Source organism: Euprymna scolopes, chromosome 36 (genome assembly GCF_053919585.1).
Source record: "Euprymna scolopes isolate OS-2025 chromosome 36, ASM5391958v1, whole genome shotgun sequence".
Lineage (NCBI taxonomy): Eukaryota > Metazoa > Mollusca > Cephalopoda > Sepiida > Sepiolidae > Euprymna > Euprymna scolopes.
Window position 1 is genome coordinate 182,501 of NC_136517.1, and position 24,357 is coordinate 206,857.

Consider the following 24,357-nt stretch of genomic DNA (forward strand, 5'->3'; position numbering starts at 1 on the left):
ATTTCCCTTGTGTTTACGTCACATGTCACGTGGCAAAGCAAATATAGCCAAAATCATTTTTTCGTGTAATCTTTGAAGACTGAACCAATTGTGACATGACAATTAGTTAGATAGTCTTGCTTATTGTTGAAATTAACCAGAAATGTAAGGGGTTATCATGGTTTTTTTTAAATTAAATATCAACTCTTCGGCTGGCCGATTTCATTACAATAAGGAGGAAGCACCCCTTTTTACCGGCTGACCTGGTATAATATTTTTTGGTACTCTTGCATAATTTGACCTGGACCATTTGGATTTTTCGTTAATTATGGTTCGGGCTAGACCAGCAGTCTCCGAATTAAGCCGAGCAAAGTAACAGACACAGACGAATTTCAAACCAAACAAACTGGGGGGAAAAAAAAAAGAAATATAATAAATAAAAAAAATAACAAAAACCTGTAAATTTAAATTTATTGAATATATATTTATAAAAATTATACAAATTTATTGAATATAGAATGGAGATCTATAAACTGTGATAATTGTTTGAAATTTGGCCGAAAAATGAGTGAGCGGTGAAGCTTTAAAGCAATTCTAAATGACTAAAACTGCTACTTAACCATATATTAAAACACGGAAGTGTTAGAATGTGTGAGACTAACCGTAGCCCTCGGCGCAAGAGGGTCCGTGTGTGCCTGGCGTGTGGGGTGGTGGCTGATCCTGTGGTCGGGGCAGCGGAAGAAAGAGTTTCAAGATGGCGCCTGCCTGCTTTTATTAGAGACGGAATCTCGCAGGATCGCAAATTAGCTAGGCCATCTTGAGTAATAAAAATCGGTCCATTGGAGGTGCGAGGCAGTCAGGTTCTGACGTTCGTGGCGATCAGTACAGTGACCGTTGGGTTCCGTTTCTATTCGTGCAGTCAGCTGAGCTTTGTTAGTTGCCTTCGCACCGTGGCTGTCATTGTTTGTTGGTTTGCTGTGTGTTGCCGTGGTTCTTCAGTGGAACGCTTCGTCGCCCACGACGAGTCTCACCGTCTCCTACACAAGATACTCTTACAAGCTATTTCGGCCCCCCCACTCCGAACTTGGTTTTCTTTACTTCAATGGCGGATAGGTTCGATCTAAAGTTGATACCGGAATTCGACGGATCCGACCCGGTACTCAGCTGGGTTGAGAAGGTCGAGTTACATTGTCAGTTGTCCGGCGTGAAAAATGTCGAGCGCGTGATTCCTCTGCGGCTGACCGGCGGGGCCTTCGCTGTATATCAGCAACTCAGCGCTGAGGAGAAGTGTGACTACTCGAGTATCAAGGCGGCGTTGTACAGGGCGTTCGCCACTGACCCCGCCACTGCATGGGAGCAGTTTGAGACGAGGTCTATACGCTTGGGCGAAACTGTGGACGTGTATCTCGCCGAACTTAAGAAGCTGACGGTGTTGTTTGGCGGTCTTCCCGAGAGGGCCCTAGCCTACAAATTCCTGTCAGGACTCCCCGCTGGAGCAAAGCAGCTCCTGCGAGCAACCTCTACCATGTCCTCACTACCGCTGAGTGACCTAGTGGACAGAGCAAGGACAATAATGAAGGATGACTCGACGGTGCAGGAACCGGTAGTCGACGTCGCACAGGCTCCACCAAGTGGCGAAGGACCGTCTCAGGGACCCAGCCCGCAAGGTGATGTCATCTGCTACAGATGCAACGGGCGGGGCCACATGGCAAGAAATTGTAGAAGGCGGTCGACGGCTGTTCGCTGCTACCGCTGTAACAAGACTGGGCACATGGCCCGAGACTGTGCGGGAAACGGGGACGGGGACAAGGTGCCAGTGCCGACCTCTTCCCTGAACAGAAAATAAACAAGGCGCTCCCTGTCATTCAGGTCCGAGTTAATGACACGTTATGTTCAGCCCTCCTTGATTCCGGTTGCTCCCGCACCATAGTGTGTGCGGACTTCTGTCGGGCGTGGAAAAAGAAGAACGTCAGGATAACTACCATCACTGGAAAAATACGAATGTGTTGCGGCGTGGGTGTGGTACACATTCGCACAAGAACTGGGAACTCGGCCAACGTCGAAGCGCTGGTGACACGCGAAAAGCCGCTGAGTTTCGACCTGTTGCTAGGCTACGATGCCATCAAAGCCCTGGGCGGCGTGCGCATAACGCGCGCTGGCGTTGTAGAGTTTCAGGATAGGCCCCCGGTGTGCGCAGCACTAAGAGTCGACCAGCCGGACTTCAGTGCGGAATTCAACGACCAACAGAAGGCGTGGACCGCCACTTGGAGGTGGTCAGAAGACAAGGAACCGGCCAAACTACAAAACAAAGTGGCAGAGTACCGTATGCCCGACCAGATAAGGCCTGCATACGAAAGCGAGCTCCGTGAATGGATTAAGAACGGTTGGCTGATTCCATACCCCTACGACAAACTTGGACCCCCCCAAGGGCCTGATACCGCTGATGGCGGTTGCCCAACCTAACAAGTCAAAGGTGAGGCCGGTAATGGACTACCGTGAGTTGAATGCGCACGTTGATGCGTTCACAGCGGACGCCGACGTCTGTGCCAGCAAGCTGCGAGAGTGGCGCCGGCAGGGGTCCAATGTGTCCCTACTGGGCTTGAGAAAAGCATACTTGCAGGTCCGGATCGGCGAGGCGATGTGGCCTTTCCAGACAGTGATGTTTTCCGGGAAGAGATACTGTCTTACGCGACTCGGATTTGGGCTAAACGTAGCACCCCAGATAATGAAGGCTATCGTCAATGCCGTGTTGTCACAAGAAGAATGGATTGAGAAAAGCATACTTGCAGGTCCGGATCGGCGAGGCGATGTGGCCTTTCCAGACAGTGATGTTTTCCGGGAAGAGATACTGTCTTACGCGACTCGGATTTGGGCTAAACGTAGCACCCCAGATAATGAAGGCTATCGTCAATGCCGTGTTGTCACAAGAAGAATGGATCAGAAAGGGAACATCGGCGTATATTGACGATATATACGTGAACGAAGATATCGTGTCCTCTTCGCGCGTAAGATCCAAACTTGCCGAGTTTGGTCTAAACTGCAAGGACTCTGAGCGGCTTGAGGATGGTGCCCGCGTATTGGGCTTGAGCGTTCAAGAGGAGCGAGGGATCCTGAAGTGGAGGCGTGGAACCGCAGTTCCCGACGTACCCGACGTTTACACAAGACGTGCCGTGTTCTCCCTGTGCGGGAAACTTGTGGGGCACCTTCCAGTATGCGGATGGGTTCGTGCAGCGACAGGCGTCATAAAAAGGAGGGCAAATGCGGTCAGCAAAGGCTGGGACGATGAGATAACCGACGAACTATTGGTTCGAATGTTAAAGGAGACCGTCGCTAGTGTGAAAAAGAATGACCCCGCCACAGGGGACTGGTGCGTGCAGGGAGACGAACTGAGCGTGTGGGTGGACGCAAGTTCTCTAGCGATCGGTGTAGTTTTGGAGAAAGATGGGGCCGTAGTTGAGGATGCCTGCTGGCTGCGACCGGCGAATGATGCTGCCCATATCAACCTGGCAGAACTCGACGCTGTAATAAAGGGCATTAACCTGGCACTTCAATGGGAAGTGAAGAAACTGCGTGTGCACACTGACTCACTTTGCGTGCACCACTGGGTGTCAGACACACTCACGAGCAAGGCCAGGGCACGGACTAAGGCAGCCAGCGAAATGCTGATAAGACGGAGGCTCGAGACTGTGAAAAAACTGGTGACGGAGTACAACCTGTCCGTAGACGTAGTGCTCGTCACCTCGGACTACAACCTCGCCGACAAGCTCACTCGGGTACCACGGAGATGGTATGAGGCTATGAAGAAAGAAGCTAAGCCATTGCCTCTGTGTGCTGCCTCCGTCGAGGAGGACGAAATCAGGAAGATACATCACGACAGTGGGAACCCCGGAGTGCAACGGACCTACTACTTTGTGAAGTTGGCTAGACCATCAATACCAAAAAGCGCAGTAAGAGCAGTGGTCAGGGAGTGCCAAACGTGCCAGTCCATCGACCCCGCCCCAGCCAGATGGCGGAAAGGACAGCTGGGAGTGGACGCGACTTGGAGTCGGTTGGGTATGGATATAACCCACTACGGCAGCCAACACTTCCTCACGCTGATAGACTGTGGGCCAACGAGGTTCGCGATTTGGCGCCAATTGGCAAGGCAGGATTCCACCAGTGTCATCCACGAATTGGAATCCATATTCTACGAAAGGGGGCCGCCTGAGGAGATCCTCAGGGATAACGATACGGCGTTCTGCAGCAGGGAATTTAGGCATTTTATGGACAACTGGGGATCCGCCTTCGACACCGATGCGCGTATGTGCCGAGCGGCAACGGCATAGCGGAGCGATGCCACCGAACCGTGAAGAGGATCGCGGCCAGGAAGAAGTGTACGATCGCGGAGGCGGTTTACAGATACAACACAACGCCTAAGGACACCGTGACTGGCGGCAGTGCGCCCGCTGATGCGATTCATCACTACCACGTGCGCGTCAAGGACGTTGAAGTGTGTCTACCCGACCAACGAGAACCCCAGGGGACGTACCAAGTGGGAGACACCGTCTGGGTGAAGCCACCCGGCGGCCGGTGCACCAGCAGCTTTTGGAGGGGGCGGGTCACCAGCGTCATCAGTGAACAGGCCATACTAGTCGATGATACTCCGCGCCACGTAAGGGATGTCCGGCCCGCTCTAAGCGCTGACCAATCGGCAAGCAGTGGAAGTAGCGAGTCATCCGACGATGAGCGATGGATCCAACCCGTGCCCCACGAACCTGGTGACTCAACTGCGAGCAGTGGAAGGAGCGAGTCATCCGACGATGAGCGATGGATCCAACCTGTGCCCCATGGACCTGATGACTCAACTGCGAGCTCTAATGCTGATGCTGATGCTTCCGATGCCACTTCTGAGAGCTCCGATGAGGAAGTCCCGGCAATACCCCTCCGCAGGAGTGCTCGAATCAAACGGCCACGTCCGCCGTGTCACGTATGTGATCTGGAGACCAGGGGGGAGTGTGAGACTAACCGTAGCCCTCGGCGCAAGAGGGTCCGTGTGTGCCTGGCGTGTGGGGTGGTGGCTGATCCTGTGGTCGGGGCAGCGGAAGAAAGAGTTTCAAGATGGCGCCTGCCTGCTTTTATTAGAGACGGAATCTCGCAGGATCGCGCGGGGATGCAAATTAGCTAGACCATCTTGAGTAATAAAAATCGGTCCATTGGAGGTGCGAAGCAGTCAGGTTCTGACGTTCGTGGCGATCAGTACAGTGACCGTTGGGTTCCGTTTCTATTCGTGCAGTCAGCTGAGCTTTGTTAGTTGCCTTCGCACCGTGGCTGTCATTGTTTGTTGGTTTGCTGTGTGTTGCCGTGGTTCTTCAGTGGAACGCTTCGTCGCCCACGACGAGTCTCACCGTCTCCTACACAAGATACTCTTACAGAATGATATATATATTCCTCAAGAAAAGTTGCATTTTGTATTGTTCATGTACTTTTTTCAAAAATTCAACAATTAAATAATTTTAACTTCTCATCTTAACTTCTAATACAAATCCTAGTAAATCAATCTTCCTTATTGGAAACACTCAAGGGAAGGACGAAACCAAATTATTGCCAGTATGTTTGGGAGAGTTTTTTTTTTTTTTTTTTTTTTTTTTTTTTTTTCAATAATTTAAGCAGATTTGACACTCGGCTACCAGATTTTTATGGGTCGCTCGGTTTCTAATATAACGCAAGTAAATCTAGATGTTTATAACTTACGATAAAACTTGCAGAGTATGCACTTGCACTGTTTTATGGTTGTTGTAAAAATGGAACGGAAATTAAGATTTTGCTCCGTTTTAATCTTTTGTTTTTTTTTAATTGTATTCTCCCCCAAACGAATGTAATCAAAAGAATAACATTCAACAATTGTACTTTATATATATACTAGCGAGGGGTACCCGGCGTTGCCCGGGTGTTTTTCGGGGTATGTGAAAAAGCCCCGAAAATGTGAAAAAAAAAACAGGTGCCCGTGAAAAAAAAACGAAGCCTTCATGACGCGCAGTTGGAAAATAGTAAAGTGTTAAAAAAAAAAAAAAAACAGGTACGCGTTTTTGATTGACATGACGGCGATAGGTATTCAGCAGTAAGCATTTTGTGCCGGACAGTTTTGAATGAGGTGAATAAATCGGTTTGTTTGTTTTTAAAAACCCGCTCCCTGTTTATTAAAAATTAAAAGTTTTGGTAGGTGAGTATGAGGATCGACCCCGAACCCTTGAGGCAAAGTTGGAAATTAAAGTGTGAAAACAAAACATGCAACATTAACCATTGGGGCACCGCGACATACTAACGGAAACACATTTGAATTTATTTAATTACTTAGAATTTGCAGGTGCACGTTTTAATGTTTTAATCAGGTCAACTTTAACTGCGGGGTTTTTATTTTTATTTTCCCAAGATGTTGAGGGGGGGGGACCAGCTCCCCTTGTCCAATTTGAATAGCAATTGTCTGATATAAGGAAAATATTTCCACATTGATCAATGCTGATTGCTTTCGGACATTTCCGGCGATGGCAACCAGAAAAATACCGCCAGAATTAGTGTCGCTTTTATTATAGGAAAAAACCGTGTTACGTTAACCATTGGGCCACCGCGACATACAACGGAGACATGTTTGAATTTATTTATTTAACTATTAAAAACAGGTGTCCGCAATAAAAGTTAACTCTGCTGCTTCCATTTGACCTAATTAAGAAGGTCAAATAGAAGTCACACAGTTAACTTTTGCTGCGAGGCAGCGTTTGGGTTTGTTTACCCAAATTTGACTGTTTTGGGGAAACCAGCTCCCAATTGTCCAAATTGAATAGCAGTTGTCTGATATACAATATTGATCAAAGCTGATTGCGTCTGGACGCTTCCCGGCGCGATGCCGAGGACCCTGTTAGCCTTTGAATTAGTTTTGCTTTTTATACGAAAAAGCCTAATCAACACGCGAGAAGCCAAAATAGCAATAATTTTGTAAAAATCGACGTAAATAAATCTACACGCTACATGCGTTCTCAAATCCTAGATATTATTATCTACGGCCTATATAAACACTTCTAAGCGATCGTTATCCCCCCCCCGGGACCGTGTGCGAGAATAGCCTTTGTGAGACATAGGCAAAATGTGTGTGCCCATTTTGTGTTTTATATATATATATATATATATATATATATATATATATAGACTAGGGGTGGGTGTTTTGAGGTGTGTGTGGTTTTGGGTAAATCAAAACTCCGGGGCGGGGGTTTAAAATAATAAAAAAAGTTTTGGTAGTGGAGTATGAGGATCGAACCCGAACCCTTGAGTCAAAGTTGGAAATTAAAGTGTGAAAAAAAAAGTGCAACGTTAACCACTGGGCCACGGCGACATACAACCGAAACACGTTTGAATTTATTTAACTATTGACAGGTGGTCGCAATAAAATTTAACTCTGCTGCTTCTATTTGACCTAATTAATGAGGTCAAATAGAAATTATGCAGTTAACTTTTGCTGCGAGGCAGCGTTTGGGTTTCTTTACCCTACTTTAACTAGTTTTTCCCCAACAGATGTTGGGGAGGGAAAAGCAACTCCCCATTGTCCAGATTGAATAGCAATTGTCTGATATAGGAGGAGTTTGTACCCACATTGGTCAAAGCTGATTGCTTCTGGACGTTTCCCGGTGCGATTGCCAGGCACACTGCCTTAGCTTTGAATTAGTTTCGCTTTTTATACGAAAAAGTTGAACGAACACAAGACAGGCTGAAATAGCAATAATTTTGTAAAAATTGACGTAAATAAATCTAGACGCTACACGCGTTCCCAAATCGTAGATATTATTATCTAGGGGCTATATAAACAGTTTTAAGCGATCGTAACGACCCCAGGAGCGTGTGCGAAAGAAGCCTTTGCGAGACATACACGAAATGGTCACACACATTTTGCCTTTTCTATATATAGACTAGCGGGGGTACCTGGCATTGCCCGGATGTTTAGAGGTGTGTGTGCTCGGGCGGGATGTTAATCAAAACATAAGAATAAGCAAAGTAAATATTTTAAAGCTTTAAAATATAATAAAAAAAAAAAAACTAACGTAAGGCAAACTAACGATAAAAATGGGAAAAAACAAAAAAAGAAAATGCGAAAAAGAAAACAGAAAAACAAACGTTGAAACTTCAAAAATAAAAACTAAAAAAACAAAAACACGTGAAAAATGGCTTAAATAACCCCGGGGGTACCTGGCGTTGCCCGGGTGTTTGTAGGTGTGTGTGCTCGGGCGAGGGTGGGGGGTGTTAATCAAAACATAAGAATAAGCAAAGTAAAAAAAAAAACAGAAAAACGAATGTGAAAAATAACCCCCCCTCCAAAACAAACCACGTGAAAAATGGTTTAAATAACCATGCTTCAATATTAAAATTTAAAAAATCGAAAAAAAAAAAAAAAAAAAAAAAGACATCTCCCACCACGATTCGAACCCAAAATGTTTAGATAATGAGGCCGCGCTCTAAACAACTGAGCTAAGATGACGTCGCCAAAATTGTGTCACTTTTTCAAATATTTAAAGTAAATCAGGTTACGACGTCGTATGACGCATGCGTAGAAGCGAACTTGTCATGAGAGGACGGTTTTTGCTGACCCCCCCCCCCCCCCTGTAGAAAACTACTGATTTCAGGGTGAAGGAATTAACGTTTTTGGCCAATTTTTTGATATTTGTCGGGTGAAGGTTGGAAGTTTAAAATGATACCGATCTGACGAAAATCTGTGACCCGTGTGGAAAGTTTTTGTGAGACATACAAACACACATACATGATGATGGCAGCAAATTCGCTTTCGAACATTGGCATCACTCGATATAGCACAAAAAAAAAAAAAAGTATATAGAAACACAAAAACAATCAGTGATGGGCCGCACGAATGTGGCTTTTAAGCCCTGCTAAACTCCGGCATTCCTTAGCACACATTGTACAGACATGTGCACCACTAGCAGCACGTTCTTGCTGTTCTGTTCTATGCAGGATCAAATGCCGTTTCAAACCGCCTGTCATTTTATACATCCGCCCGCAGTTGACACAGGTTAACTCTGGCAACTCCAGACTGCTTTGTGACCCGCTGTGCTGATGAGTAGACTGGTGACTCATCAGCCCAGCTCTGCTAAGACATATTCTTCCGCACATCTCACACTCCAGACCAATTTGGCTCCCCCTCCCATCCACGGCTCCTTTAACTCTCTCTTTCCGGATATCACACTTCAGCCGCTCATATTGGGTTTGATCCACCTCAAACTTGCCCACACCTCTCCGCAAGGTCCTTCTCCACCCTTTGCGATCCAAAGCAAGACTCTCTCAGGTTCTTTCATCAATCTCACATTTTTTTAAGGTGGATCTTAAACAATCCTTAAATCTCAATTTAGGCTTTTGAGCTAGAGGTCTTCCCTCGGCGAGCTCGCCATAAAGGAGTTGTTTGGGAAGTCGACTGTCTAACATCTTCACCACATGTCCACTCCATCTCAGTCCATGCTTAATAACGTGAGCCTCAATGCTAAGGCATTTGGTCCGATCAAGCACCTCCACATCACTGACATACATCTGCCAACCCACCGTAGGCACATCTGGTGAAACCGCTCGAGACGTCTCAAATGGTCCCCGTATGTTGTCCAAGTTTCACAACCATAGAGAAGAGTAGAGAACACATGCGGCATAAACCTTAATCTTAGTTGGCAGCAAGATCCCATGACATCTCCACAAACGCCCGTCCAATTTTCTGATGGCATCACTTGCCCTGCTGATCCGTAACGATACCTCATCATCCAGGGCACCAGACATACTCAGTGTGCTACCCAAGTATACAAACTTACAGACAACCGCTATCCTTGACCTACAGATATAAACTGATGGCTCATAGTATGGCATGCCCGGAGCAGGCTGATACATTAAGACAGTTTTTTTTTCAGATTGATGGTCAGACCCAATGCGCTGCAGGCAACTGCAAAAGCATCCACAAGATGCTGCATATCAGTCACCATATGAGCCACCAGATCACAGTCATCCGCATAGAGCAAGTCACGAATCGTGTTGGTGAGTACCTTTGTACTTGCATTGAAGCGCCTAATGTTGAACAACCCCCCAGTAGTTCGGTAACGAATATAGACACCATCAGAGCACCTCCCAAATGCCATCCGAAAGACCATGGTGAAATACAACGCAAAGAGTGTGGGTGCTGGAATGTTTCCCTGCTTAACACCATTTTCTACTGAGAGGATCAGCCAGCTTTCCCCCAACGTTGATCACAGCCTTCACATCATCGTGGAAGAGCTTTAAGATGGTTACAAACTTGTCAGGACAGCCAAGTCTTTTCAAAATCTCCCATAAAGCATCCCTATTGACTGTATCAAAGGCCTTAGTTAAATTGATGAACACCTGATACAGTCCCTTTTGCTGTTCTATACATTTCTCCTGCAGTTGCCTGGCGGTAAAAATCATATCCACTGTCCCTCGACATCTTCTGAAACCACACTGCGACTCAGGCAAAACATCATCAGCAATATGAGACATACAAGGTTGGAAGTTTAAAATGATACCAATCTGGCAAAAATCCGTGACCCGTGTGGAAAGTTTTTGCGAGATATACAAACACACATTTTCGCTTTTATATTTACAGAAGATATATATATTGTATTAACATTTCACTATGACCCCCCCCCCCAAATGCAAAATTTCATATCTCATAAGAGAAACATTTTTTGGTTAACTGCTCTAAAGAGCTTTACTGGATCATCAAACTTAAATTTCACATGGGGAGAAGGATATTGGAAAGCATGAACCTTCAGGTTAGGAAATTGATGAAGGGGCTATAGTCCTCCATCCCTCCAACTTCGGAAATTCATATTGATTTTCGTTTTGTTTTGTTTTCTATTTTGCCATTGCCCACTCGCATTTCTGCTGTCTGAACACTCAATGTGTAGAAACATTTTTGTATATCTTTGTCGAATAAATTATTTTTATTGCACAACTAAGATCTTTTTTTTTTCTTTAGTTCACAATTTGTTAAAATTCTATCGTTTTATGCACTTTATTTATTCGCCAAAAAAATTATATCACTGAAGATGAGAATCCCAAGAAGTTCTTGTATTATGCTCATAGAAAGTATAAGATATATGATAGTTATCATACAATAATTTAATGTGCAGGTATTGAAGAGAAGTATAAATTAGTTAAAATGAAATTAAGAGAAAGCATCAAACTTATCTCTTAAATAATGACAAGTGAACACTTTTTACAATATTTACATACTTTATCTGCAGTTTTCTTCTGCATAACTTCACTCAAATAATGCTTTCTATTTTGTTAAATAATAATTATTGTCAAACACTTTAAGTGTATTTTTGTTGTAACTGTGAGACTGTCTGATGCTCCACAGCCACCAGAAAATGTTAGCTAAGAAGTATATAAAAAGACTGACAGATGAATTGAACTCTTCAGACAAATGATGCCATCACAATTAGTTGTTAGCTTGCAGATAACAATGGAGAGGGTGGGCTGAGAAACAAACAGATATGACTGATTCTGGTGGGCAGCTGAGATTAATTGAGAAAAGGATCAGACATTAAGGATTTCTGGTCAGTGGTAGATATATTTGAAAGAAACAGTTTGAGGAGAGTACTGAAAGTTAACGACTGGAGAAGAATCTCAGTTAGACACTGGATCTGACATGACAGATAATAATCAACGAATAGCCATCACACATACACATACCCTGAGCACAACTAAGTTATCCCTACAACTTGCATTGTTTTTAATGTATCATCGTGTTACATGCTTATATCTAATCTTGAGTGACGTTTAGGATCAAAAGGGCCACATTCTGCTTATTCATCCGTTTTTCAATAGAAATCTCTATTTGTTACTTTCAAAGTCTTTGAACAGGTTAACCTGGAAAGAAAAAATGCAGCTATTAATAAGAATAAGAAATAATGCATGGAAGACTGCACAACTTTAGCATAACTCCTTCACCATTTGTCTCTGTTTCCAGCCACCTTCAATACAACCAAAGCAGAGAATCTCAAACCAGAATTTTTCTGTGGAGTTTAAAGCTACCATTGTTCTTCTTTCACTTCAGCACTACAATTTAGAAACAGCAAGCGATATCTTGTTAGCTGAGAAATCATCCTGCTACAGGCTTTTCATACATTTTTTTTTAATCCAGTGTGAGATTCGATTTAGTCGCTGGGTACTCAACCACAGAACAGCTAGTACTTACTAGTTTATAAATTATACAGACCAAAACAGATGGAAATTGCATACCCAGAAAAGAATTAATGAGGTTTTATAAAAAAAGACAGATTTATTAACTACTTGAAACCTCTTGTAACTATGGTTAATTGTATAGTATCATATACATATTTATAAAGTTATGCTATTTGCTGCACTGACAATGAGAGCAAAAGACTAACTTCCTATTAATGAAAAAAAAATGCTAATATATGCGGTGATGTCTATGTAATTGATGTCCGAAGGTTTACTTTTTGCATTTTGCTTTGCAAAAGGAACTGTAATTTTTTTTTTTTCTTTTTTATGGTGATGCTTGTTTTCATTTTACTATTATTCGCAGTTCGATATACATATATATTTTATATCACAATTAATTGCTTAGAATTTTGGGTAAAAATAATCTTATTGCGCAATTTACTTCTGGAAGTTGCAGCTCTTGCTTTCTTGCTAGTCTATAAAATATAAGTCTCTTGCAAATATAATTGAGCCTTTTTTCATGTGTTCATTGCATTGCTTTAGATATATACTAATTTTGTAATAAAATGTGTTAGAATATAAACTTTTTCCTTCTCCAATTTTTGTGGTGTAATATTAAGGGAGGATGGGTATTTTATAGTATGATATTAATGACTCCTATGTGAAATAGACTTTATTCAGTTCATGTGATATTTCAGCATAATTAATATTTTCAGAGATAAGAGAGAAAAACTGATATTATTATAATGAACATAACATTACAAATGAAACCAGAAACTATCGAAAAAGCAAAACACGAAATTTTCTCAGTAGTTTCCTTATTTATTTGTAATGTTGTCAATGTAATGACATCGTTCTCATATCTGAAGAAAGTATAAATTATATCAAAACATCATATGTATATGATAAAGCCTATTCCCCTCTATATTTTTCCGTTACTATTTATATTATATATGAAGAAAAAGATAGATTGAGAAAAAAATTGAGGTTCTAAGTATGTAGTAAATTTTAAGGTTTTAACAGATATATTTGTTTAAAAATCATAAAAAGATTGAAACCTCAACTTGTTTGTGTAAACCAAACAACTGATATATGTACCAGCTCTACTAATAACTATTTCAGTATTGAGCACTATTGGGTCAGATATATACAAAATTTATTACCTAGTGATGTGAACCTGTATATATAGCATGTCAAAGAAGATAGGCATATTTTGTAAATGTTTGTTTTTCATTTTTTTCCAAATGTTGCTGACATTGACATTGCGTGTGCATTAAACTTGAACATAAAAATATTTGTGCATCTTTTTTAATATATATATATATATATATATATATATATAATCAGATTATGTATGTCACAAGAATACACACCCCTCTGCCTACGCTGGCTTGTAGACAGAAGAATGAACATGTTTATATGGCATATTTTAAGGGGTTCAAAGGTGGGGATTGAACACCATCCTCTCTGCTAAGTTGGGGTTTTGCCAATTACAACTCTTCTAGAAATAGTTCAATAATTAAACAGTTTTGAGTGAGAGAAAAAATAGAAACCGATTTTCTAATGAGTGTCTGCTTATGTGGCAGTTAATAATATATATTGCATTCTAATATTTGATATACACACACGTTATGAAAAGCTGTACATGCTTATTGATTTGATAAGTTCATGGTTTTAGCTACCAAGTTATGCACAATAAAATTGTCTTCTTTAAATGAAGATGTCTTAATTTTAAAAAATAAATACAATTATCAAAATTCTGGAAATCATTTAATTTTAATAAACTGTTTAACATCAACTTCTGCCAATCTCTCTTTCTCTTTAATCTGCCACAATTATTGATTTAGTCTGCTACAGTTGAAACAATGCAAGTCTCGTCTCGCTGTCCTCTTGTTTCGGTCTTAACTGACACCATAGTTGCCATTTCACTGGCTGCAGACATGAACACATTCAAATTTAAATTTTCTCTTTCTTTCAATAATAACTGTTCTTCTCTCTCTCTCTCTCTCTCTCTCTCTCTCTCTCTCTCTCTCTCTCTCTCTCTCTCTCTCTCTCTCGTGTATGTGTGTATATATATCCTCCTCTTTCTCTGTTATAAATGAGACAGTCATGGGTTGAAATGAGTTTTTTTCTGATTACTCATATTTCTCTCACATCAGTCTCATTTTTTTTAACTCTTTCACACTTCCTTTGCTCACTCTCTGCACGTCTTTTTCTCACAATTCAGATTCAAACTATTCAAACGTTCATAAAAAATCACTTAAATTAGCAACACACATGTAAAAATTTAAATTGCTTAAAATATTTCAATAATAACATACCTAGAAAGAATTTGATAATCTAAGAAAGAATCTTTTAAAATTTTTTAAATCTGACCAAAAATAAGGAAGTTATGACTATTGTTATGCCTTACACATTTGGATATTTTTCCCTCTCTAATGCCATATGTGTTTTGTCACCATTTTTTACACGTTTTTGGTAAAAATGCTATATCTTTGTCAAAATAGAAGATTAACCAGTGAGATTTGCTATATAAATGTACTTTTTGTGCATGAATGTGAATATGGCACTGAAAATCTCCAGAAATCCATAGTTTCCAAGTAATCTGCAGTAAATGCACATAAATGTTGCAACACCATAAAAATTCTATGTATGCATTAAAAAAAAATGTTACAGAATCCAAAGTTGAATTGTAATGCATTTTATGTACAAGAAACTGAAATCTAAAGACTGCTTAAAAATGAACATATTGCAAGATTTCTTTGGTATTATTGTAGATTAACACTTGCTAAATTGCTCCACCCAAATTATGTAATTCTTCTTTTTTAGGCAATTACATATGAAAACACTGAAAAACTTGACAAATTATATATATATATATATATATATATATATGTATGTGTGTATATATATATATATATATATATATATATATACATACACACACAAAATTAATGTAAAATAATCTTAATTTTAGGTCCATTCTAATGTTTTAGGTCAGTTAAACATTTTTTTTATGGGAAATAAATCCTGTAAGTATTTTCAAGACAATTATGTGTATTTAAGAGGATCTTTGTTGGCTTGCCACCCGGAATTCGAGTTAGTGGTAAAAACAGCAGAAAGATTTTTTTTTTGGGGGGGGGGGTACATATAATGTAAATGTTAAGTTTTGAGACATTATGTTGAACAAAGATGGCGGCATAGTTCAAATCAGTAATTGGCAGTAACCAAGATGGCGGCCAAGAATCAAATGCGGTCAGTGACGTAGTTAATGGCAAACTGATTGAATCCAAAATTTGATAATTTTTATAATAATTTTGAAAGGTTTTCATTGGTTGTTTAGCACAGCCGGTGGTTATAAAAATGATTGGCGAATCCATTCGTTACATACCCCCATTAGGAGTCAAAAACATTTTACAGTAAATAACTCTTCAAACTGAAAAAAATATTAAGAAAACTGCTCTAAAAAGCGAGAATGACTGGGAAATGGAGGTTCATTTATACATTAAATTTATATGCGAAAATGATCTACCTTCTACTCTAAATTCTAAATTATTTTTGTTATTTTTTGGTCCTCTGATAAAGGAGGGATTGAACCTAGTAATTAACTTCTGTTCATCCGTTTGTTTGTTCACACTTTTCTCAATAACCACGCATTGGAATTAAAAATTTTGCACAAACATTAGTCCTGATGAAAGTAAATTTTTCATCCATGGAGGGGGACCCCGCATGCTTGGCTTGTTTTATTTTTTTTTTATTTTCCACTAAGTTTTCATTTAATTTTTAAGGGTTTCTACATGTAATCATTTAAAAAGAGTAAAAAGAAATTTTTTCTTTCTTTTTTTTAGCAGTACTAAAGTCATTTATTACTACAATTAATATTTGAAAGTTAAATATATTTGAAAACCAATATTTCTTGAAGGAAACTGCATTAATTTTAAACAAAAAAGTTTTGTTTTTTGTTTTTTTAAATGTAATTCACAAAACTCTTTCATTTCAAACTAATCCAACAGCTGCTGCTGGCTAGTTTATTATCAGCGCAAATGGTTTACTTTTACTGAAAACTGGTTACAATTTGGGGGTAGTCCCTATTTACAAAACAATCTTACTAAAAGAGAAATCAACACAGAATTATATTTTTAATGCATAAAAATAATAAAAACATTAATTTATTCATTATATGGAGTACGAAAAATATTTAGAAAAGATGTCCAAAACACGTCATGTTAAAGATTTATTTTTAAGACCACAAAAAAAACAAATGGATAAATTTATTTTGTGATAACAATTGAGATTGATGTTTTTTTTTTGTTTTTTTTTTTTCTAATTGTTTTCAAAATTTCATGACGAAATTCCCTACAAAGACGTCATACTAAGCTTCTAAACACTGCAGGGGGGGGGTGATAAAATGACTGTTTCATAGTGTTAACATTTTTATCATTACTTCGCTAAAAACTCTTCAAATATGTCATGTAGCTTTTTTATTAAAGCATGTGAAAGGATATTCATTTTGAACAAAATGATGGTATTTTGAAAACTTAAAGTGACTATTTTAGTAGAACTACCCTGAAATCTTGAAATATTCAAAGTGTTTTTATAGTCGGTTATTACGTTATTACTATTAATTTTATTTTATTTTTTATTTTTACAAAATCACAGAAAACTATAATCAAATATTTTTCTTCGGCTCTTCTAAACACCAGCTCAGTCTTATACAAATAAACCAACAAAGACTATGACATGTATATTCTTGAATTAATCAGCTTCAACTTATGAAATAGCTTATAAAACAAAAATTGATCAACTAAATTTCACTACTATACTTTTTGTTGTTTTAAAACAAGATTAAACAATGAAATTTGCCATGTAAGTATAATTTTGTGCAAGAAATCACAATTACAAAAAAATTAATCAAATTCTTGATTCCTTTGTGATTGTCTTGTTATGGTTGATGATTATAATCTTTTACAGCTTTTAACTCTCCTAAATAGTTTATATATTTTAGTTCAGATTTGAAATATGAAGCTAATCAACTTTACTTTTCTTGCAAGATAACTATATACTAATAAACTTCATTTCAGGTGATTTTTTTTCTCTCTCTCTCTTTTGTACACAATAATACCAATTTACAGTTTTATGCCAAAACTACTTTGACTATTAACACCTCTCCCCATTGGGAATATTTCTATCTCTCATGGCCTCTTTCCCCTCCTCTCGGATTTTCTCCCTCTTATGGTGGTCTATACCATAATTCTTCTCTGATTATGTGCAGACAGACGATCTTTATTGTCCTATTGTTTTTAATTTAATAGTTTCTCTTGTGGGCTTTCCTATCAACCCAAATTAATCTGGTGGGGAGGGGAGTTAAATAAAAGCTTGTCTACCTGATTAAAAACTGACAGTTCAAGTTTGATTGATAAAAATTTAAGTCTTTTTTGTTGTTTTGTTTTTTAATGGTCATAATGCATATATCATCTCTTGACTTATGCTTTTATAACTTATTGACGTTACACAATTCAAATCTTTTTACCTCTTGCAATGCTCACTGTTCATGCCATTTTCCGCTCACTTGTTCATCCTCACCATCTCCATAATGATATAAACATTGATAATCTGGTTTTTTCAACATGTTCATTTTTTAAATTGGATTTATATTTTGTTAATTAAAAAAAAAGTTCAATACATAACCTTGAAAAATATGTCTTCTATTTCAAAATAAAAATGAATAAATAATATATATCTATACTAAATAAAAAGAAGTCGATTTTTTTCCTGTATCACTTTCGACACTATAGGAAAATGAGGCAATTCCTATGCAAATCTTTCACGCTCACCATTTCCAACTAATACTAAGAATACATACATTTTGTCATCATTTAATAAATATTACAATTTATCCCCTTCGACTCTCTCTCAAATACATAATCCCACATAAGTAGTAGCAAATATTTCACCCTCATTAAATTAAATTCTCACAGAACCCAAAATCATCAGGTATTTTATTCATAACCGTACATAGATCCATGCCACCAGAAAAATTATTTGCTCTTTTTAAACGCAGTCATTTTAGACATTATGTTAGACTAAAAACTTGAATTATGAAATGCCCCCTTTTCATTCTTAGTCTAAAAGAATGATAGAATAGCCGGCAATCAGCAGTTTGGCATATACATTAACATTACCAATCACTTTTCGGATGAAGAGTTTGTCTTTTCAAACACAGAAAAAACATTCGCAGTATCGCTTTTGAAAATGTTTAACCAAACAAAAACTTATTTCGTATTTTAACTTTTCCTGCATTTATTTTACTTTTCTTTCCAATATAAAACCATAATTTACATAAATCATTTGGCTTACTCATCGAAAAAAACAGATATACAATTATTCACGCACTTCGATTTTTTCATTACTTTTCGGCATTTATAACTATGGAGGCCCAGAACAGAAACCTATGTTTATTTTATATTTTTTTTCTCTTTTACATTTGTTTCATTACATAAAACGTTAAGGCTGGATTTTGTCTCTTCTTAGCATTCATACATAAACAGAGCCTACATTGCCTGCTAATGCTATTACTACTGCTATTGTTATTATGGTCGTTATTGGGGGGGGGTAGTATTGTTATTATTGCTAAAACAAAAATAAATTGGTGTCACTGAAAGGAAAAACCTACCCACATTCTGATTGAATGATGAAAACCCTAGCTACATCCTGATTGGATAAAAGAAATCTTCTTGCTTACCAATGAAAACTAAAAAAAAAAAAAAAAAAAAAATACAATGACACCAATTTATTTTTGTTTAATTAAACTCAAATGTTTATTAGGCATTTGGAATATTCCATTTTTCTTTTAAGGGTTGGTCAGCATGATAACGGTCAAAGTGACAAGCATAATAGTATATAGATTAGTAGTCATGTTAAAATCTATTTTTATTGATCTTCATATTAATATTGCTAACATTTTCATGCAGTATTATTTATTAATTCTAGGTTTGGTTTTGTCATTGAAATTTTGGCACTTGATCTGATTTCTAGCCTCGTAGTATATATAAATTATTACTAGTGGAAGAAATGTTTTTCAATTGTAGTTTGACCATTTGAAAATTTAAGAGGTCCAAGTTGGAGTTAAATGCTTAGGTTACTGACTTCAAAACCCTAATCAACCAAATTTGGCATTTTTTCATTAAAAGCATGAATAAAAAAAATGGGCCGATTAAATTCTGATCCAAAATAGGCAAGTCTCCTTTGTTTTCTTTTTATAAGTAGGCTATCAAGTTTTAATAAGTATTTAGGAGTTGGAGGTATATAGAAATTTGTTTGCTCCTCAATCTTCTTGGTCGCAAAGCTATAATGATCATATTTGGTGTAACATCTATTTATATACTGGCATGTTTTTCACAGTTTTTTACAATCTCTAGCCAGATCTTTATTTATTCCTCTTTGTCTGAAATCAACTTTATCACTTTCTTTCATGTTTTCTTTGGCTGATCTTGTTACCTGAACTATTCTACATCTACTAAACCTGTAATGTTGTCCGCAGACCAACATACATGTCCAGTTTCATTCGTAAAAGAGACCAAGATGAAAAATAGGAAATAACTCCAACTCACTTGATCTTTGTACCAACAACATTTATTTCCTCATTCTCTCTTTATCACTGTGACGTCCTCCGCGTGATCATCTTCTCAAGAGTCTTTCACACCTCGCACGTGATCGCAAATGTTATCACTATCTCTCACATGATTATTCTTTCTCTTTTTCTTTTATAGTCTTTTTTTTCTTTGCGGCGTCGTCATTTCGCATGCATTTACATCTGTGCTATGTTACAGCCCAAACATTCTCATCCATTTTTTTTCAATGACCAAGCCAACAAAGTTTCCTGTTTTACACACACTCCCTAAATTGTTCAGATTTAATCTCCTGATGAGATCATCAGATTTTAACATACAACTGCGTTATATTTATTATAGATTTTAGGACTGCATTGGATATGTAAGGCAGGTTTTTTCGTATATCTATTATACTAAAGCCGATGTTGTTCCTGTATATTTTAATCATACGAAATACATTCTAAAATATTCTTTAGTGTTAGTATTGAGTTATATTCGAAAAATCTTTTAATTTTTCTAGTTAGCTGAAATTTGCAATTGGCATAAGTGATGAAATGATATATTCCTAAGTGCTATAACTCATTTTTTTTTTTCGCGTTGTATATTGTTTGACCCCCCCCCCTCATATTTTATATACCTTTCTTTCTGTTATTGACAATCAAATGTATTGTAATAGTCCATTATAAACAAATAAGGGAAGATTACCAGAAGTTGTAATATTATTTTGCCCATAGCTATAGAAATATAGCATACAGGCTGATTTTTTTTTTTTTTTAATGGTTTTGCAAACTCTATTTTTCTGATTCAAATAATCTAACCCAAACTCAGTCCTTTCTAATATATGTGTGCAATATATATATTCCATTTAAAGTCTTATATCTTAAATTCTGGGTTTTTTTTTTCTATTTCAGAACATTTAGACAAAAGCAAAAGTCGGGCCTTCCAAACTGCAGCTGCAGCAGTAATGTCCAAAGAAAATGACCAGGTTAAAAACTCTTCCCCATCCTCTTCGTCGCACAAGATTCCTGATGGTAAGTTGCTAGGAGTCATTAAAAAAAAAAAAATGAAAAAGTTGGCAAGCAAGTTGATAAATTCACACATAAACATTGAATGTTTATAATCACTTTATATATAAAGCAGATGTTTAGACAATCCATGTAGATTGTTGGGTCGAGAAACTAAAAATTTTTGAAATGTTAGATGCAAAAAATAAAATCAGTTTTATTAAATATGAAATTAACTAGCAACTGACTGTAGCCGCACATTTAAATTTGCATTAAAATAGTTAATAAAATATTAAAAAAAAATTTTAATTAAAAAAAAAATCAAATATAGTGCTAAAATTATAATTTAAAAATAAATCTATGATAGTGACAAGTAACAGAAAAGAAATGTGACAAATTGTTTCAGTTTTATTGTCAGAGTATAGTTACTTTTTGTTCATTTGACCTACTTAGAAGTTAATGCTAAACTCCCTTTTTAAACAAATATTATTTGGCATCCATTGCCTGATGGAAATAAGGGGCAGGATAATAAAACCAAAGACTAGTTGATTAGTTAGTTAGCTAAAGTAAGCACTAATTTAATATAAAAATAACATAAGTTTACACAATCAGTCTGATGATTTCCTCTGAAAATATAAACATTTTAGTCTCACTTGCCATAACTTTTCATACTACTACAATTACTACTACTTAAGTGTATACATTTATTTTTGTGTGAGGTAAAATCCAAAACTAATCATTCATTATAAATTTTTGAACATCATTTCTGGGTGTAACTTTAGGTAATACAGGCAATATTTAGTTTGTAGTTTTATACAAAAGGTGACTAGAAGCCCTTCATCAACAGTTCAGATTTTTATGTAATTTTAACAATAGATATTAAATATAAGTTAATAATAAAGAAACTTCCCAACATTTCAGTTACTTTAGAATATTTTAAAGAATTATTAGGAGACGAGGCACAACCTCTAATTTTTGGAAACTCAAATATTTCAGATTTGCATGAAATTTGATTCCCTAAGACTGGTAGACTTTGGAATTCCCTTCTGGGTTCCTGCTTTCCTGATTGTACTGATATGCAGAAGTGTAATATAAACAGACATCTTGCTGCTCAACTCCCTACATAGTACCCCTGCAAATTATATCCCAGATAGTAGCCCCTACATTAAAGTGGCACTGTGCCTTGTTTGGGATGAAAATAAAATTCTAAAAAAAGATAAAACTTAATCAAGATTCCCTTAATTTCAATTTTTGCTTAAGTTTTAGACATTTTTGTTGAATCACAAATTGAAATAAGGATTCTAATTTGTAATTTTGATTTTCATCTTTGTAACTAAAACTAAGTGATGCAAAGCTGTTCTGAGAATATACAAATATACAGTTACTTTCTCTAATATCCTGTAAAGAGGCATGAACCCATCTCTGCCCATCTTGCAGCTATGAGTGAAATGGTAGAGTATAAGTTTTCAAACATTATAGCACCAGTCCTTCTTTGCTCATATTAGCATTCTCTTTGTAATTGAACTTACAAAGGTGTCAGATCAAAAGTGAGGCTGGAGATTGTACAACTCTTACTCCACTATAAACTCATCATGCTAACAGAGAGTATTCATTGTCTCTAGAGGCAGAAGGTGAACATACATTTTAAATAGTCACCATTTAATTTATATATTATATAACAGAATACCAGTCCTGTATTCTGCTGTGAGGTAATAATAAAATTAATTACAAACATCCCCACTCCACCTTGTTCAGGTTTGTGCTTGCTAAAAATCTCAGTTGGTTTGTAGCTTTTGTATTTAATCCTGGTCTAGTGAATTGGGCATTCTTCGATTCTAGTGGACAAGTGTGTGTAGGCACTGCCCACTTGACCATGAACTAGATAGTACTGGTTTATGTGGTATTTATAACAAGTGGAAGTCCGCTGACAACAGTGATAGCATAAATATTAAAATACAGCAATAAATTTATCTCAGATTTTAAAAACGTCTTTTTAGAATAAGATACAATATAGTTTTTTAGGTTATGGATAGCAAAATTATATTTATTATATGTAAACTGGCATAAATTTTGATATATCTATTTTTATTTCTTCCATTTGCTCTTGCCCGATCACAACATTTACATGATTCTATCATAGGATTGGAGGAGGTGGGACTCTTTAATCTGTTTGTTATAAATTCATCTACCAGTGAGTACTAAGAACCAGCAACTTTATGCCAGTTTGATGTGGGTGAAAACCCAAAAAGAAGAAAATCAATGTGAAATTGATTATTACACATTGTGTGAACATGAAGTCATGTAATGCATAAATAAAAAATGCATTGAAAGATAAAGTGGTGGCAAAGGAGGAGAGGGGTTTTTTTTTTTTATATTATCCCTCTTTATATCTAGCTGGAGGGGGGGGGGGTCTAGCATTTATCAACCCTCTTAGATCTCCTGGTTTCCATTTGGCTCCACTACACAATTATCAACTATAAACTTCAAGAATATAATAAAAATGCTGTTTGATTTCATAATATACTAGTTTTGAATGATTCATTCACTTCTATTTCATTGAAGGCTGTTATTGAATCCTACCTGGACACCATGGAATTTCTAAAGTCTCATTAGAAATAATAATGAAAGGAATATCTTCTATATTTATTTAAAATTATAGCAATTTAATTATTTTTAAAATAAATATTCTGTCTTGCTGTAAAATTGTCAGCTAAATATATATATATATATATATATATATTTTACTTTAATTTTATTTTCTTTATTTAAAAAATATTTTATATATAGATAAGTCAAAATGAAAATACCAGTTCTACTATAAATGTAAAAATTTATAAAATAAGTTTATGCCTAATGTGTTCAAATGAGATTTTCTAAGTTTGTCCTAATACAGCTTTTACTCCTGGCATAATCAGTTGTTTGAAAATGGACTTGTAAGCTTATCCTTTAAAACAGTGTGATATTTAAAAATGTTAGGTGTCAAAATTTAATCTAATTCTCAATTTGCTGACAGCCCTTGTTCCATTTAAAGGTCAGGAGAATTGAAAAAATTTTATTTTGTTTTGCATGACCCAGAAAGAACTCATAACTCAAAAATAGAAAATATTAATAAAATAAATAATATGACCCGTTATATTTTTAATGTTTTTGTTTTTTTTTGTTTTCAAACATGTAGCTAAAAATGCTTGTATAAATTTTTCAAAAATGATATGTAGTAGTATAAAAATATCTATGGCAAGTCAGTTAGACATAGGCATTCATGTTTCATTCTCGCAAAAAATCATCAGGCTAACGATCTGATTTCCTGTGGGAATGAAACATGTTTTATGTAACTTACTTGCCATAGATATATTTAATATATAATGATATAGTAAACAATTATATATTTCAGTTGTAAGTTAACACAATGTTTAATGAATTTTATAAACTGTGTTAATAGAAATTTCTATATAGAATTAAATGTGAAATTTATATATCTAATTGTTTTCCTAAATACCACAGCTCACACTCACACACTAAGACAGCTATCAAGAATACTAGATTACTTT

The 24,357-nt window shown here is 37.0% G+C and overlaps 1 protein-coding gene across 5 annotated transcripts in view; it reads left to right on the forward strand.

Annotated features, from left to right (window-relative positions):
• Positions 1-24,357, forward strand: part of LOC145260269 (uncharacterized) — a 196,819-nt gene that overhangs the window by 135,151 nt on the left and 37,311 nt on the right. For all 5 annotated transcript variants that reach the window (XM_080118097.1, XM_080118098.1, XM_080118096.1 and 2 more), the window contains one exon: positions 20,717-20,836. In XM_080118097.1, the coding sequence (XP_079974223.1) occupies positions 20,770-20,836 (67 nt within the window). In that variant the 5' untranslated portion in view covers positions 20,717-20,769. The remainder of the gene's footprint in view (positions 1-20,716; positions 20,837-24,357) is intronic.